The following is a 16,499-nucleotide window of genomic DNA, read 5'->3' on the forward strand; positions in this document are numbered from 1 at the left end:
CCTGCCTTACACAACCAATGCTCCCTTCACACAAAGGGAAGCACAAGAAGTTCTTCATTGTGTAGCACAATCCCTTCCATCCCTGGAAGTGTCCAAGGCTGGGTTGGATGGGACTTGGAGCACCCTGGGACAGTGGAAGATGTCCCTGCCCATGGCAGGGGGTGGAGCTGGATGGGCTTTAAGGTCCCTCGCCACGCAGACCTCTCTGTGATGGATATATCAGGCAGCCCATTCTCTATTTTCCTGTATTTTGCTGAAGGCTCAGACCTGCTGTCCTGGAATTTGTGGGATTATTTTTAACCACACCTCGATTTTTGACATAAGAATTTAAGAACCAAATGAAAACTCAGCTCAAGATTTCATCTGAGCAAGGATGCCAAAAGAGCAAATAATGTTTTTTGTATATCATGGTGTGTTTGTTTCTTAGTATTTATCCTGTTGGGAGCACATGGAGAGGGGATCTAATTCCCAGTATTCACCCCTCTTTTAGCTGTCACCAGCACAATCCTTAGCAATAATCAATAAAGCCATTCCCCCTGCAGCTGCCCAAGATGGCAGTTTTTCTCATTAGTCAGCAATCAATAGCAGCCCTTAAGTTAATAATACATCGTGGTGGTGCTGTGGCAGCTGGCCTTGCCTGTCTTCCCAATGGAAATGAACGTTGCAGCTCCTTGGAATGGAAAAGCAGGCACAGGGCAGGAATCAATAGCATTGATTTCAGCATCACTTTTTGAAAAGACTGATCATCATCCTCAGTGGCCCTGGCAGGAGCCTGTTCTCACTCTGTTACTGCACTCACAGGGCCATGCAGGGAATAAAAAACGAGTTGTTTGATTTGCTCACCTGAAATCTGCAGTGAGAGTGAATTCCACGGGGTGACTGCTCTGGGAGTGGCTTGGAAAGTGCTCTGGTCTTTGTCTAAATGAGCCCTTTACTAAATGTTCATTTTAAAACCAGAAAAATCCAGGTCGAAAGACAGAGGCAGTAGAAGTGTTCAGCCTGTCCTTAGAATGCTCTTCAGCTGGGCTCCTTGAGGCTGTAAAGGGCTCCCCAGTGCTCAGCTGGTAGAGGCCAGACTGGGCTCCCAACTCCGGTATCCATCGAGCTGCTCCGTTGTGACAATCCAGATGGAAAAATCCCATCGTAGCACTGAGGGGTCACCCCTGCCCGTGTCCCTTTGGGCTGTGAGGTTGTGACAGGCTCCTGGGCATGTCCTGCTGCCTTTGATGGCCTTTCCCTCTGTGTCCAGTGACTACAGGTACGTGGCCGCTGCCCTCGCCGTCATGAGGAACGTCACGCTCCAGATCAACGAGCGCAAGCGGAGGCTGGAGAACATCGACAAGATAGCTCAGTGGCAGGCCTCTGTCCTGGACTGGGAGGTACAGTAAACCTGGCCTGGCAACCTGGAAAATTCCTTGGATTATCTAATAACACCCTGTAGTTCATTTCCCACAGTTTGGGATGAAGCCTGGGGTGGAGACGGCACAGTCGTGATTTTGGGGTGGTGCTCAAACGTTAATGGTACCCTAAAGAAAATCCAGTTCCAGTTTCATCATTAGCAACCTGGAGTGGCTTTTGGGGTTGCAGTGCTGGTAGTAGGTGAGACTTGGAGCAAACACCATGTGCATTCTGCCTCTGTGCTGTGTCACTGGGGAGGAGGGAAGGAAAGATGTAGCAAAAAGCCCTGGAAATTGCAAGAGGTTAAGAAAATGAAGAAAATCCTTCTGGTGGTTGCTTTATGACTGGAAGCCAAACTGTTAAACTGGAGTTAAAGATGCTATTTGCATTTTATAAATGACATCCCACTTAAAGATATTTCTGAACCAGCCCTATGTGTAGTGATGGTGTAATTAAGGAGCTGAGAGGCACAGGGAAGGCAGAGTCAGCAGAAGGATTCCTCACCAGCAGGCCTTCAGTCTCTACATTTGTGCCATGTGTTTGGAAGAAAAGCCATACTAAAATTATGTTCTTCCTTTCTTTTCATCCCTGATTTTTAAAAATCATTGTATGGAAGTAATCCATAAATAGGGTTTTGCAGCAGATTGAGGACAAACGTTTTTGTAAATCCTCTCGCTGTTGTCATCAGCCCATGTGTTCAGCAAGGAGATAATCAGAGTGATGGAGCAGCCTTTCGGCTTCCTCACTTGTGAAGTCTGAAATAACTCCACATTCCAGTCGTGGGGATCATACTGTGGAAATGAGTGTATGGGAAAGAGGCGTTCATCCTTTAATTCTTTTATTTCTGGCAGAGATCTGGGAAGGCGGGGAGGAGAGGGAGCAAAATACAGGTGCATCACCTGTGTCCTCCTTGGCTGAACTAGCTTCATTGCTGTGATGGAGGATGGAGGTTTATCACCCTGGATCTGGTGATAAAACACACAATAAAACACATAAATGCAGCAATCAGAGCTGGGATTGTAGCTGGCTGGGAGAGCAGAGAGCACAGACAATGTGTCTGATTGTTTTACTGCTCAGGAACATCTCTCACTGCCACGCAGACTCATTTCCAGAATGAGGAAACAGCTCTGCAGGAGGCACAGGAACATCAGCTCCACGCTCAGCCCTGGAGTGTGCCATGGGATGAGCTAATGGGGGTCATTTGTGAGGAGCTCTGAGACCCTCACTGTAAATAAATCTCAATTAAGACCAGATCCATTCCAAGCCAGTGAATATTCATGTGTGAGAGGGAAGCCAAGGTGACCTCCACACAGGATCTATGGAATAGCAGTTGCTTTTTCTCTTCCATTAGCTCAGTTGATAATTCATTTTTATTTAGCCCTGTCCTTGATAATTCAGTCCTGCTTAGCAGTACCCATTCTTTATCTCCATCCCATCCTCAGGCACTTGCCAAATTATTCTTCCAGGCTTTTTTCAGCTATTCCAGATTTTGAGCACATTATTGCAGCAATATCCTTCAGCTTCTCATAAAATAGCACAGCCTGCTGCTGGTGTGCTCAGAAATGCCATGGGAACACAGCTCCTGGTCAAAGCAAAACACCCTCCTTGCCCTTTTTATTCTGGATTTTGGATCAAGAAGAGGCACAGAGTTTTGATGAGAAAGTAGAGGCTGAGAGCTGAACCCAGCAGAGGATTTCACTGCTGATTCCTTCCTCTAAAGCAGTTCTGAATCACCAGATCCAGCCCCCACTGCACAGCTGTCCATGAAACAGCCAGAAGGATGCACAGAGACCCAAAATACCCAGGAGTGAGCCACAGTGTAATGCAGGAAGAGAGTGGGAGAAATGAAAAGATTGGATCTTATGGGAAGTGCTTAGATTTGCTGAGAAGTGTGCAGGTGTTCCTTAGGCACTGCAGACCCCAAATCCCACTCGGTGGCTGCAGGGATGTCCCCAGGACAGGGTTGGCTCCTCACCCACCCCCTGAGGGCTCAGAGCTTTGTCTCCTGTGCAGTTTTGGGGTACAGAAGGGACCTCCTGGTGTGTGTCCCCAGCCTCTCCAGGCTGTGGGGAAGGGACAGTTCTGGTTTGGGGAGAGGAGCACAGCTCCCAGTTGGTGCTTGCTGTCAGTGCTGTGCTGCCACAAGGCCTGTCCAGTCTGTGTGGAGTTCCCTGAGCAGAGGGAGGAACCCCCAGCTGGAATTCCCAGCTTTCCTGGCCCTGCTCCTGCTCTAATCTGACTTTTCTGTACCTGTTCTGTCCATCCCAGTGACTCCAGAGCACAGGCACAGCACAGCCTTCCTGAGACCCCCTGGAAACAGCAAGAAAACAGGAACCAGGTGTAAAAAATCACCAGTTCAGTCTTTTTTCCACAAGAAATGCAGGCAGGGTGCAAGATAGAGCTAATCCCAAATTCCCACCACGTTGGCACTTCACGAATTATTTCAGTGGCTGAATGTTGCAGCACGTGGAAATATTTCATTTGGAGGAATGTCTGTTTTTCCTCAGCATCTTGAGACTAATGATGCTGATTCTCTGCTCTGAAGTTGCGTTTTTGCTTCTAAATTTACCCATGTTTTTTCAGGAGATGGTGGAAAAAGATATTTTAAAGAAGAAGGGAAAATTCCCAACCAAACAAAAAACACTTAGTGAAGGAGTATCTGAAATGTTCTCATGTATAAAATGTGTGCTCATTTTCTTGCAAGTGGAGGTGTTGTTGGGAATGCTGATTCTAAAACAAATAGGAAAGGTAAGGGTGTGTCCAAGCTGCTTTAAGCAGAGGGATTTTATTGAATCCTATATTTTAGTCATCATTTTTATCCCCTCTATAGGATAAAAATTTATCACATGCATGGCCCCATGGTGGTGAATATCAGGGTGAGTATTTGAAAACTGCAAATATCCTTGAGTTGACCAAAGCCAGAGGTTTTCCCAGGAAATCCTGTAAGCAGGATCTGATTGTTTATATTGCCAGTGGGACCAGGAAAGGGTGGCCTGGCACAAGGGACAGCCAGGCCTGAAGTCTTATGGAATTATTGGCAGCTTTGGCATCTTTAGCCAAGTAATGACTGAGCAGAATTGTAAGGGAAGATCCTGATCTCACCGGCTGCTGTAAATCAGGAATAATCCCAGTCACTCTGAGATGAGTTCCTGTGTAATTTGTGGCAATGTGGGCTTGACTGAGAAGCCTGGCTTGGTCTGCTGCCACGTGTGAGTCACTTATTTATTTTATAACCTGAATTCCCAGCGTATAAACAGACCCAGAGAGGTGCTGCCCACAGCAGTCCTCCAGTGCCTTTTGTCCTTTGAGCTGGTAATGGCTCAGAATTTGGGGCTTCCACCACCTCCCACCGAGCCCTTTCAGTGCCTTTCAGTTCTGAAGTGTTCCCTGATGTTCCAGCTCCATTTCCCCCGGCTCAGCATCGTCCCCCTGCTCGCAGTGACACACCCTCAGATCAGACCAGTGACATTTAAAGGCAGCAAGGCAAACCAGCACACAGAGCTGGCTTCAAAGGGGCAGCCAGAGCATCCTGGGCAGCCTTCGCTGCTCTCTCCCTCCCCTGTTCCTGCCCTCTGAGGGAGCTCCAGCCCTCCAAGCGTGGTGGGAATAGCTCCACACACACACAGAGCGGGATGAAAAGAGATTTCCACAAAGCCCATCATCATTTCCAAGTCTTTGCCAGCCCCAGGGCTGTATTTACACCCCTCGGGTACATCCCTGCCTTCCCCTCTGCTCCTGGTCCTTTCTCCTGCCCTCCAGATGGGTACTGTGAGCCCGAGGAGCCCTGTGTCACCTGTGCCACCCGTGTCACCTGTGTCACCTGTGCCACCGTGCCCAGCTCGCTGGGCTCTGCTCCTAGGCAGATCTGGGCTCTTTTGCAGGGCAGGGCTCAGCTCAGCCTCCCCGAGTGCCCTGTATGGATGATGTGGAGATGGAGAACAGGTCTGTGCCTCAGCACACCTGGAATTGCTCAATTTTATGCTTTTTCACACAGCTCTTGAACTACATCAAAACAAAATGAAGCAGCAATCACTGCAGCAGTTCAGGCTCCCTCTCCAGCTCTCCAGCAACACTTGCTTCCCTTTTAGCCCAGTTTTCTCACAGGAGGGAGGTGATGTGGCTCCCCTTCCCTGGGAGGAGATCTGTGGAGGTCCCTGATCTCACAGGGGACAGTTAACCAGGTTTGGCAGAGGACAGAGCCTTGCTCATCAGCCTGGATGGGTTTGGACTTGCTATTTAAACAGATTACTTTGGTTTGTGTATATATTTAGATATTTCTGCCAAAGATTCCCATGGGTTGCCACTGTGGCAGCTTTCAAGAGTATTAAATTTCCATGAAGGGAGAAATATATAGATATTTGAGAAATTTAATGAGCGTTGTCCTTTTAAATGTCTTCTCATTCCTGTTATTTACGGGTCCTTTAAATCAAGACTTGCTGCCCTTAATTATGTAATCTATAATCACTGGCCTCAGCCTGATACTGCATTAGTGAATCCAAGAGTGCCACGAAAGGAAGCTGCCTGTAGCCAGCAAAGTGAGGACAGCCTGATGAGAAATCCTCCTGGGAAAAAAAACCACGGCAGGGACTGAAATGGAGCCTTCTTTTTTCTCCTTCTTTTATTTTTTCCCCCCCAGCAACAGAAGGTATCAGAACTGAGCTTGTTGAAAAGGACAACATTTCACTGGCGTTCCTTTTTGTGATCTCAGTGTAGCCCCGGGTGCTAATCAGCCTGTCAGTCTCTAATTGCAGAACAGCAGTGTCAGGCACTAGAGAGCCCTGCTGGCTCCCTGGGAGCTGAAAGGGCACAAATCCCCTCCTGGTGCCCAGCAGGGACAGCACGGGGCCGTGCCAGGGTGGGCTGGGGGCAGCTCCGGTGGGCTCCGAGCATCCCCAAGCCCAGGGATGTGTCTGGAGGGGGAGCAGCTCTCAGTGCCAGCCTTTCCTTGGTGTCCTGCTGTTCCCACTTATTTATGACACTCCTGAACCTCGGTGGTTCCTGCCAGCTGCCCATCACAGAGCATGGTGCTCACTGGGGAGCTGGGGGTGCACATCCTTCCAGGCAGGAGCAGCGCAGCTGACCCCAAGCTGTCACACAGGGGTGGCCTGGGGACTCCGTGTGCCACGGCAGGGCTGGGGGGAGTTCACATCCAGCCCAGAGCTGGCTCCTTCTGCTCCCAGAGCTGCACACCAGGGACCGTGGCTCTGGTGTGGGGAAGACAGGAGGCAGCTTGCCGTGGCTGCACTCTGGATGCTGCAGGATGTGCATGAAAAGCCTGGATGCTGGGAAGGGCTGAGGGGGTTTTTGGAGGCTTCTGGGTCAAAACTCAGGTTGGAAAAGGTGTCAGGAGTCAGGGTTCCTCTTGGCTATTCTGCTGCTTTGCTCTCTGCTGAACGTCTGCCAGTTCAGAGCAACTAAAAGTTCAGCCTCTTCCTTTTTCAGCAGGGTTTATCTTAACTGACAGAAGGATACAGATGATCCGTCCTCTGTGGGAGTTGGAAAAAAATGGAGAGAAAAAGGAGATTTTTTTTTTTCCCTGGTTCTGTACAGATTTGGAGGCGTGGGACTGGGGCAGACATTTGGGGAAGTCTGCCTGGAGCAGGGATCCAGGCGTGCTGGGGGAGCCACGGTGGCAGTGGAGCTGAAAAGCCAATGTCCCTCTTTGCCCCCCACCCTGCAACTGCCCCCTGAACCCCTCAGTGGGGACCAGGAGAAGACAATTTGTGCTCTTCAGGGAGGTACAAGTGTGTCAGGACAAGAAAAGCCTTTGGAGTTTGGGAGTTTGTGCCCTGCGGCTCCGCTGTGGGAATTGGCACAGCAGGGCAGGACCACGGACACGCTGCTTCTGACAGCCACGTGCCAGTCCCAAACTCTTTGCAATCTGTATTTCCCAATTTGCTCACCCCAAGTGGGAAATCAGCTATTTCTGGCCTATAGACTGGATGTAGAAATTGTTTTCCCACATAAGAAATGCAATACAAATCCCATCATTTCGGATCTGGATGGTTTTGGCTTATGTTGCTTGCAGGGACTACACAGTTTGGATTCAGCTAATCAAGTAGAAGTGTTTACAGAGCCCTCTGTGTGTCCTCAGGCTTCGGATGCTACCACAGGAGTAAGAGACAAAGCTGGCTTGCTATTTTTAGCAGCCAGCCTCTCCTAAGCTCGCCCCCTCTCCTAAAGCTCCCATCCATAGGCTTGTGGGAATCTTCTTCATGTAAGCTCGTGTGTAGCCAGGAAATCTCACAGTTTCTGGGGCTGGTGTGTTTTCTTCAGGGGCTTCTTGTCCTGGGGCTCATGTCCCCCTGAGCTGTGGCAGCAGCACTCGGTCCTGGGCTCTGGCCAGGCTGAAGTGGGACCCTGCTGAGGCACTGGGTGGGCACAGCCCATCCCTGTGGGCAGTGACGCTCTGTGTCCCTGGGAAGCCACCCCTCGTTAGCCCCTGGGGCAGCACAGGCACCGGAGTGAGGCAGGGAGGTGGATAAAGCCCTGGCTGAAGCCATTTGGAAGTCTGTGCTGCAGCTTGGTGATGCAGTGACTTAATGAAGCTGCTGCTGTCACAGGGCCTGGGGACACAGGCGGTCGCTCCCAATCAATGCTGAGAGGTTAATTACACATTTACCTGAGCAGCAGTTTGAAATGCTCACCACGCAACCAGGACTGGGGGGGACTCCTGGCTGCCTTGGCACCTGCAAGTGCGAGCAGCACCAGAAGTGTGTGTCTAGCTAGATGCCCCCCATAGCTGGCTGAACCTCGACAAGCTGTTTGCTGGGATTTTTGGGATGCTCTCGTCCCAGAAATCAGTTCCAGCTTGGCATCAAAGCCAGAACTGCAGTAGTTCACAGCCAAAAAGGAAAAAGGAAAAAAAGCTCTTGTCTGTCTTGCTGCTCCGAGTGCTCTCCTGAGTGCTGCTCCTGAGTGCTGCTCCTTACCTTTCAGCTGGAGCCATCCTGCCTCCTCCCTCCGCGCTGCTCCGCTGAGATGCCCACGGGGCAGGTGGTGGTGAATTCACCCATTTTTAATAAATAGGTTTTAATTAACTTTTTAAAAAGTCCAGCTCATTCCAATTAGTGGAGGGTGAGTGCATTTGTTCTCTCAGAGAGTGGGAGAGAGAGCACTGTGTTTTCAAGACCATCTGCTCATGAATCCTTAAAAAAAACTCGGAGAGGAAAACAAGCGTTTGCCGGAGGCAGGGAAGGGTGAGGGCACTCTGGCAGCCAGCAGGGAGGCCTGGGCAGCCGGGGGTGCCTGGGGCTGCCACAGGAGCCAGGGTGGTCCTGACAGGATTTTGGAGGTGGGGAGCTCTAATGAGCTCTGGGAGAAGGGACTGGCAGTGCCTGGATGAGTGAGAAGAGAGGCAGCAATCCAAAGGGCTGAGTTCTGGCAGCCTCACAGATGGGGAACTGCTGCCCCAGTGTGTCCCAGGCTTTTGGAGCTGGCTGGAGATTTCAGGAGGAGAAGTGCTTTGGGTTGCTCTTCTAAAGGGAGGGCGTGCAGGGAGTTTGGTGCCCTGAATTCAAAGTGCCTCCAGGGTGGGCAGGAGGAAGGCGCTTCGTTTTCCTGCTGCCACCAGCACCTGCAGCAAGATCCAAGGGTCTGGGGGTACCTGGAGAGGGCAGTGGGGCAAGTGTCTGGGGCAGCTCTTTCCCCATTGCAGTGTGAGCTGCAGTGACCATGTTTCAAGCATCCACACCTCCTTCATTTATTCCCCTTCCTTCAGAATTATCCCCCAATCCCAGTCTCTGGTCCAAAATCAGATGGGGTGGCTTTGACAGCTGCAGAAGGGCCAAAATCTTAATAAATTGCTGCTTCTGCCCATCATGCAAAGACAAACATGTCAGTGCAGTTGACCCAGCCTCGTTCCCTGTGCCCTCCAGGGAGACGATATCTTGGACCGCAGCTCGGAGCTGATCTACACGGGAGAGATGTCCTGGATTTACCAGCCTTATGGACGGAACCAGCAGCGAGTTTTCTTTCTCTTTGATCACCAGATGGTTCTCTGCAAGAAGGTAAGGACACAGCTAAGGGCATGCTGTGGGCAGGCTTGCCAGTCCAAAGTGGTTTTCAGGGCACGGTGGCTGTTGGCTGCACGTGCAGGAGAGGGTGTGGAGAGCCCTGAGGAAGGACAATCCGCATGCTCGGGGTGGGGAGCACTCTGTGATAGAGGGATTTTTGTGCTCATAGCAAACCCAGCCTCCACTTGCTCTTTTCATGCCTCTATCTCATGTGCCCCTGGTTTGGCTCGTTGCCTCCCTTCTCGTTTTAGGTTTTGGCTGCAGTGTATGATCTGGGATTAGATAGCCCTGCAATTCCTGTATGAACTACAAAACCTGGCACTGGGGCTGACAGCCCAATTGCTGCATTGAGATGGTGATGAGCAGCAGCCAGGCTGTGCTGGGTGTCTGTGCTGGTGCTTGGGGAGAGGCTTTTCAAGCCTCATCCTCTTGTCTCAGCTGTGCTGGGTTTTACAGGGCAAAAACTGGAGGAAGCCATGGAGAAGGAGGGAGGGCAATGCAGGATGCTGGTGCTGGTGTGCTGTGATGTTAGTAGCAGCAGGTGAGCTGTGATCCACAGAAACTGTGTCCAGCAGCAGCTCTGGTACCCATGTGTCCCACTGAGGTGACCCCAGCTCGCTGCCACCACGCCTGTGTGACACAAAGGGACAGAGCTCCTCAGTGCTGGCCGTGACAAATCAGGATTTGCTGTCACTCCCTGCAGCCACACAGAACTGTGCAGGGGGTTGTCCGGGACAGCACTGTGTTCCTGTCACAACTCCTGGGCTCAGGACAGGCTGAGCCTGGCACCCTCTGAGGAGCCCTGGCACTGTGGGAAGGGCATGGGTGGGGATGTGGGTGGCTCCTGACTCAGTGTGGCATCACTGCCCTCTCCATGGCCCGGGCACTGCAGTGGGTGGCACTTTCTTCTCCTGAGTCATGGCTGACTGAAGTTCTGCCTTCTGGAATGCCTGTGCTTGTTTTCCCCCCTTGTTGCTTTCCCCCCTTGGCCAGCCCTGTACAGGAACATCCACAGAGCAGCAGTGGGAGCTGCAGGGAGCCTGGAGGGGCACAGCTGCTTTCCCTCTTAATGCTGACCTCCTGCTCTTTGACTGTGACCCCGAATTTCCCATTCAAAAGGCAGCATCCAGTCTGGCTTGTACTGGGTCTGGTGCAGAGAGGTACTGAGCATTCCCTTAACTCTGGGAAAATCAGGGCTGGGATTCCCATGGTCATCAGCACGAGTGGACAGTGGTCAGCAGGTCACAGCGGGCTGCTGGGGGCCTGCAGGGTCCATCAGAGTTCAGCCAGTGTTAGTGTCTCACTGTCCTCCTCCCTTCTGCAGGAAAAGGCATTTTGGGAGGTGTGGAGGTGCTGCATGGAAACCCCTGTGGGTTGTGCAGGGGGTCTGGGCCTTCCTGGCAGCACCACTGGCTCCGTGTCAGGACCTGCCAAGGCCTCGTGGCAGTGTGTGCCCACCCAGCCCTGGGGTGAAGGGCACAGGGTGGCAGTCCCTGGCACAGGGTCAGACCCCACTGCAGTGTGTGTGTCTGTTTCCAGCATCAAACTGCAGCTGCTGCTTTTCACCCTTGGGCTAGGAGGGGAGATGAGGTTCCAGCTGGACTCTCCCATCCTGATCACACTTTCCTTTATTCAGAATGAGTGTCCAAGTCTGGAGTTCAGAGGAGTTTTAGCTCCATTTTGGGACCACACATCCCATATATAAAATAAATGTGGGTGGTTTGTAGTCTGTGCTGTCTTGACCCCCCCAGACAGATCCCAAGAGGCAGGATCAGCTCTGCCTCAGGGCTGGGGCCACTCAGGGAGGCACCACTTACCTCGAGGTTTGGGAAGCTGGGGCCTGCCCTTCCTTATCCCCTGCTCTAAAACTCAGGGGTGGAATATGATCCACACACCCCTGACAACAGCTTTGTAACCACTTAGGATGGCACATCTCAGTGAATCTTCAGAAAATCTGCATTTATGGGTTTTCTTCAGGTATAATAAATTAACAGGTATGATACATCTCTCATCATGACACAGTCTATATGAAAAGGCATTTTAAAAAGTTATTACGGTGATTTTTATTTTTGTTGGCCCAAAGAGATTTTTAATAGAAATAAGGAGGTAGTTCCTTATTTAAATATGCCACAGATGTTTCAGTTTGATGAAGGCATGGGAGGTATCCTGAATGGTTTAGAAGGCAAACACATATTTCAGACTCACTCCTCCAGATCTTACTTCATTTACCTGCACATCCTCCTCTCCTCGCTGACCTGTGAGGGTGTTTGCATCCCCTGGTAATTCAGATGGATCCTGTGGGTGGGGAGATGATACAGGAGTTCTGGTGAGACAGAGTTTTTTTTTTTTGTTGGACACCTGGCCAGGGCATTTCTGTGAGGGGCAATAACTCTCAGGGTGATCGTTCCTGACATTATCACCTGGTTGTTGTCTGTTTTTTACATCTGCTGCAAGACTGGGAATTCCTGAATGCATTTCCATGAGCACCAGGCCTTCAGGCAGATACCTGGGTTGGGAAGTGAGTGATTACCCAGGGCTGCACTCAGATGTGCTTGGCAGATGTGATTTCCATCACTGTGGGTGTACTGAAGTCTTTTTTTTCCAAGCAGAAAAGCTGCACTAAGGTTTCCAAGGGCTGCAGCAAGTGGAGAGCTGACACTGTGGCAGGCACCTCTCCCTGCTGGCAAACACCTTGCAGAGCAACTTGTGTGGGCTAATTTTCACAAAAATAGTTTCCAAGCTTTACAGATAAGTCTCTTTGGCTTAGGTTTTGCCACCAGAGACAGTACTGGTCACTTCTAGCATCACCACTGAAAGCTTTGCTGGTGCCAGGCCGTGAGGAGTTTGATCAGATGAAATGGCCTTGTAGCTATTCCAGGGTTCAACAAACTGAGTGCTGAAACACCAGTTTGGGTGCAGCAGGTCCTGATCCAGAGCCACTGGCAGAGCTCAGGATCCAGGTTGTCCTTGCAAAGCCAGGTAACTTCCAGCTGTTGGATCAGTGTGAAACTCTCCCAGTGAATGTTTCCTGAACCACAGGCTGGGACACTGCCGTGGGCATGAGGACAAAGTGGTGCCTTTTCCAAAGAGCTGGTTGGATACCCTAATTCAGAACTGCCTTTTGGGAAGGCAGAAGGGAATAGGCTGGGCAGGAACAAGCAGTGCCTCAGTGTGCCTTGCCATATGTGTATAATCGGGACAAAAATGCCCGTTCTGGGATGCTGGCTGTAATTACCAAGAAATGAAGGCAATCCTGGATGATGGTAACACTAAAAGATGTTGCCTTAAAGGCACAGGGTCCACTTTCCTTACCACCCTGAAGTTGAGAGAGTTTGACACAGAGATGCTTTAGATTTGCAAATCATGGTGTTTAACATCCAGGCCCGTGACACACAGCATTAATTGTGATCACTCTGGGGATGCTCGAGGTTCTTAGCAGATGAGGATCTTTTTTCTGTTCTGGGTAATAATTTGAATTCCCCCAATGGGCTCCAGGGCACTGTGGCATGAGGCTGGGAATGACAGTGTGAAGTAGGAAGGGTTAACAGAATTACTACTCTAAATTCCACTTTTCTTCCACCAATAGCTGAGCAGACCTTGATGGGACCCTGTGTTTAGTGTTTTCTGACAGCGAAGAAAGATCAGTGACTGCATGAAACACATTTAGTTTTCATTTGTGCTTTTTATGTGTCTCTTGTAATCAGGAGGCAGTGCAAGCTCCCACTTGTGGTTTATTGCTGTTGCTGTCTCCCCTTGAGCTGCCTGAGCAAAGCAGGTTGGATGGGAAGCAAAATGAGACCAGTTTAATAGCAGTAGCCAGCCAGCCAGCCAGAAATAGAGGTGCTACAGGAGATGGAGTAAATAAAATACTCCTGTCAGACTCCATTGCAGTCCAGGTTTCCAAATGGGAAGATAAAAGAGACATTTCTGAGTCCTTTCAGTGGAAGAAGGTTTAGCTCCCATGTAGCTTCTGTTGGAAACACCGAGGTGATCTTTGCACCAAAACAACAGCCCTGCTTTTGTTACAAGCTAAAGAGGGCTTGTGGGAGCAGCCCAAAATCTTGTTTGCAAACACACAGCAGCCCTGGGACAGTTCTTATTCTTTGAAGTGGGTTTTCAACTTCATCAGCACCTCCCAGCTCTTCTGTTTTTCTCCCAGTAACACAGATCTCCACATTTTGCCACATTTTGGGTCACCCCAGCCTGCAGCAGGTGGGGAAATGAGTCAGGCTGGGTTTCAGCAGCTCAGGAGAGACTCAGTGCTGCCCTGACAGGCAGAACCTGCTGCTGGAGCTGGGGTGATTCCTGGGGTGTCCTGGGTCAAGATTTGGTCTCTGAGGATCATGGTGGGTCCCTTCCAACTCTGGACATTCCATGATTCTATGAGGTGGGCATGGAGACACCCAAAGAGAGCACAGTGGCGTGGTCACAAAGTGTGACATGAAGTTTTTAGAGAGCAGGGTTTCCCCAGCCCTGCTGACAAACCCCTGTGCTCTTGTCCAGCTGCTGCTGGCTGCAGGCAAGAGGTTTCTGTGGGACACAGGGCATGGAAGGGAATTTGGGTGTTTCACAGGTCCCTTGGCCAGCAGATAGCCAAGGAAGGCAAGTCCAGCAATTAAAACCAATTATGAAACAGCACTCCAGCTTTTAGGCAGGGGTACTCCAGGGAAGAAAACATCCCTGTGAATGGTCCCACAGCCTGGAATGCTGGGTGAGCCTTTGCATGGCTGTGCAGGTGATGGGCCCTGAGCAGTGTCACAGGGGCCCATGACACAATGTCCTAGGGCCTCATGGCACAGTGTCACAGGGGGCTCATGCTGACCTGGAACCTGGGGGAGCAGAGAGGGAAGAGCAGGGTCCAGAGGGACTGGGGGAGCTAAAATCCAGAAAGGGCTGAATTTGGAGTCCTCCACCTCTGTGTGGGTGTGTGGGCAGGGATCAGGTTTAGCCTCCTGTGACCATACAGATTTGCAGGATGCTCTGCAAAACCCTCTGTGCCACACTTACTCCTCCTGGAATTGCAGTGGGTGTAAATTTGGCCCACAGGCAAACCTCCAGAGCTGAAAACTTAACCCTGCTGCTGTGGCCTTTCATCAGCACCATGTGAAGCCCCTGGGAGCAGCTGGGCAGGCCAGCAGAGCACTGATGTGGCTGCACAAGGGTTTCCCATCTCCTCCTGCCACCAGTCCCTTGGAGGGGCGCTCGCCCTTGCCTGGCTGCTCTACATCCCCAGGGATTGGGCTCGGGGTGGGAGAAGGCACCAGAGCTGTTGCACAGAACCACGCAGTGAAAACAGCACTGGCACACAAACACTCCCAGCCCTCCCCTCTCACATCCACACCGCAGCTCCACGGATGCCGGGGATGACTCCAGCGCCTCCTCCCCGCTCAGGAGACAGACAGCGCTGAATTATTTGGCAGGGATGTGCCGACCTCCCGGCACAGCTGTCCTTGTGCTGGAGGAGTTACGTAAACCCAGTGTGAGAACCCCAGCCTTGCTCTGGGGTCTCATGTGGTGGTGAAATTCCTCCTCCAACCTGTGATTCCAAAGAAAAACTGTGCAGGCTCTTGCAGTTCGGTCTCAAGGCAGTTTATTGTGAGTTATCTAAAAGATTGTCTTCTCGGGCTGCGGCTGCTTGGTCAGCAGCTCAGGCAGAGAGACACACACACCCTGACATCCTCTCTGTCTGCTGTCTTCTTCTTCTCTCCCCCCACCCAGGGCTGCTGCTATCTTTTATATGATATATTACGTGTTACATGTTTATAGTTTTCCCCCAATACCTACTACCTATATTACAAAGTGCTTTTCTACTCTAAACCAATCTGTGAGTGCCAACATCACCAAGAACATGGAGGTAAGGAAGAAGAAAGAGGAAGGACAGGATCAGCCCACTTTCCTCCGTCTTAGAACTTCTGACCCCCATGTACAAAGTAAAAACCCCCCTGTACAGGTGCTAAAACCCCACTGTAAAATACTAAAAAAATTTCCCCTCTACTTTGTGATTACTTTTACTATACTATCTAACCTTTTGTGACTGCTTGTTCCACCTCCAAAGTTGGTAATTCATTCCATGGTTCAAACTCAAAATCACAGCTGTTTTTCAGCTGCCTGCCGGGGTCTAGAATGCCTCTGACCAAGGCCTGGAACCTCTAAAAATGTCTGAGAGACATTTTGAGTTCCCACAACCCAGAGCAGCTCGGCTCCCGGGGCCACTCCTGCCAGCTTTGGCGTGGGAAGCGAGTGGCTGAGAGGGTTTTGGGAGGTGGTGGTGACATCCCTCTGTCCCTGATAGGATCCATCCTTCAGCTCATTCCTGCCTGGGCTGAGCAGACCCCATTTCCCTCAGCCCAGCTGCTGTGTCCGAGGGTTCAGAGCAAAGCTCGCAGGCTCTGGCATCCAAACTCTTTAGCAGGGCTTGGATTTATTTTCTGATATCAAGAATATTTAGGACAAAAACACTCCAAAGGGTTCATTGAGCTTTAGGGTCTCATTTGGACTGAGGAGAGGCCCAGTGTGGTGCTGCACTGGGCTTCACCATGTATCACTGTTACTGTCCCATCTGAACACTCAGCCATTCTAGGGTTAAATTAAATGGACAAATGCTACAGAAAACTGTCCCCTTGGTGTTCATGAAAAGCAGGCTGGGCTGCTTTCATCAAAGAGTCTCTGTAAGGTAAATTAGACTTTAAAAATGCAGGCTTGGAATCTTTTTTTAAAAAGTCAAAGAACGTTGAAAGCCTTCATGACTAAAGATACCCAAAGACATGGCAAAGTGGCAGTGTGCCATGCTCTCATTGCTCACGGCAGGCTGGGCAGCAGGAAGAGCAGGCAAGCAGGAAAATCAGGACAAATTCCAGGAGTACATTGGAAAACTCAGCTCCTCTGCTTTGCAGTCAGTGCCCAGGCCAGTGGGAAATCACAGAGAGGGGGCTGAGACCCAGCCACAACTCAGTGCAAAAGGCAACTCAGCCTCTTCCCAACCTCTGCTTTTCCCAGACCATGAGCTGGTGTTGGGGTGCAGTTGCTGTGAGCCCTGGCTCAGTCTTTGCCTAATTCCAGCACCGGCTGTTCCCTGGGCATCACCCG

General features: G+C 50.8%; 2 protein-coding genes across 9 annotated transcripts in view; one reads left to right on the plus strand and one right to left on the minus strand.

Moving 5' to 3' along the window:
• The window catches only part of C4AH8orf48 (chromosome 4A C8orf48 homolog), a 429,052-nt gene that overhangs the window by 262,874 nt on the left and 149,679 nt on the right, over nt 1–16,499 (minus strand). The gene's annotated exons all lie outside the window — the stretch shown is intronic.
• The window catches only part of ARHGEF9 (Cdc42 guanine nucleotide exchange factor 9), a 198,906-nt gene that overhangs the window by 160,826 nt on the left and 21,581 nt on the right, over nt 1–16,499 (plus strand). For all 8 annotated transcript variants that reach the window (XM_021525293.3, XM_077786572.2, XM_021525291.4 and 5 more), the window contains 2 exons: nt 1,250–1,379; nt 9,276–9,407. In XM_021525293.3, the coding sequence (XP_021380968.2) occupies nt 1,250–1,379; nt 9,276–9,407 (262 nt within the window). The remainder of the gene's footprint in view (nt 1–1,249; nt 1,380–9,275; nt 9,408–16,499) is intronic.

This window comes from Lonchura striata, chromosome 4A (assembly GCF_050655825.1).
Source record: "Lonchura striata isolate lonStrDom1 chromosome 4A, ASM5065582v1, whole genome shotgun sequence".
Taxonomy (NCBI): Eukaryota; Metazoa; Chordata; class Aves; order Passeriformes; family Estrildidae; genus Lonchura; species Lonchura striata.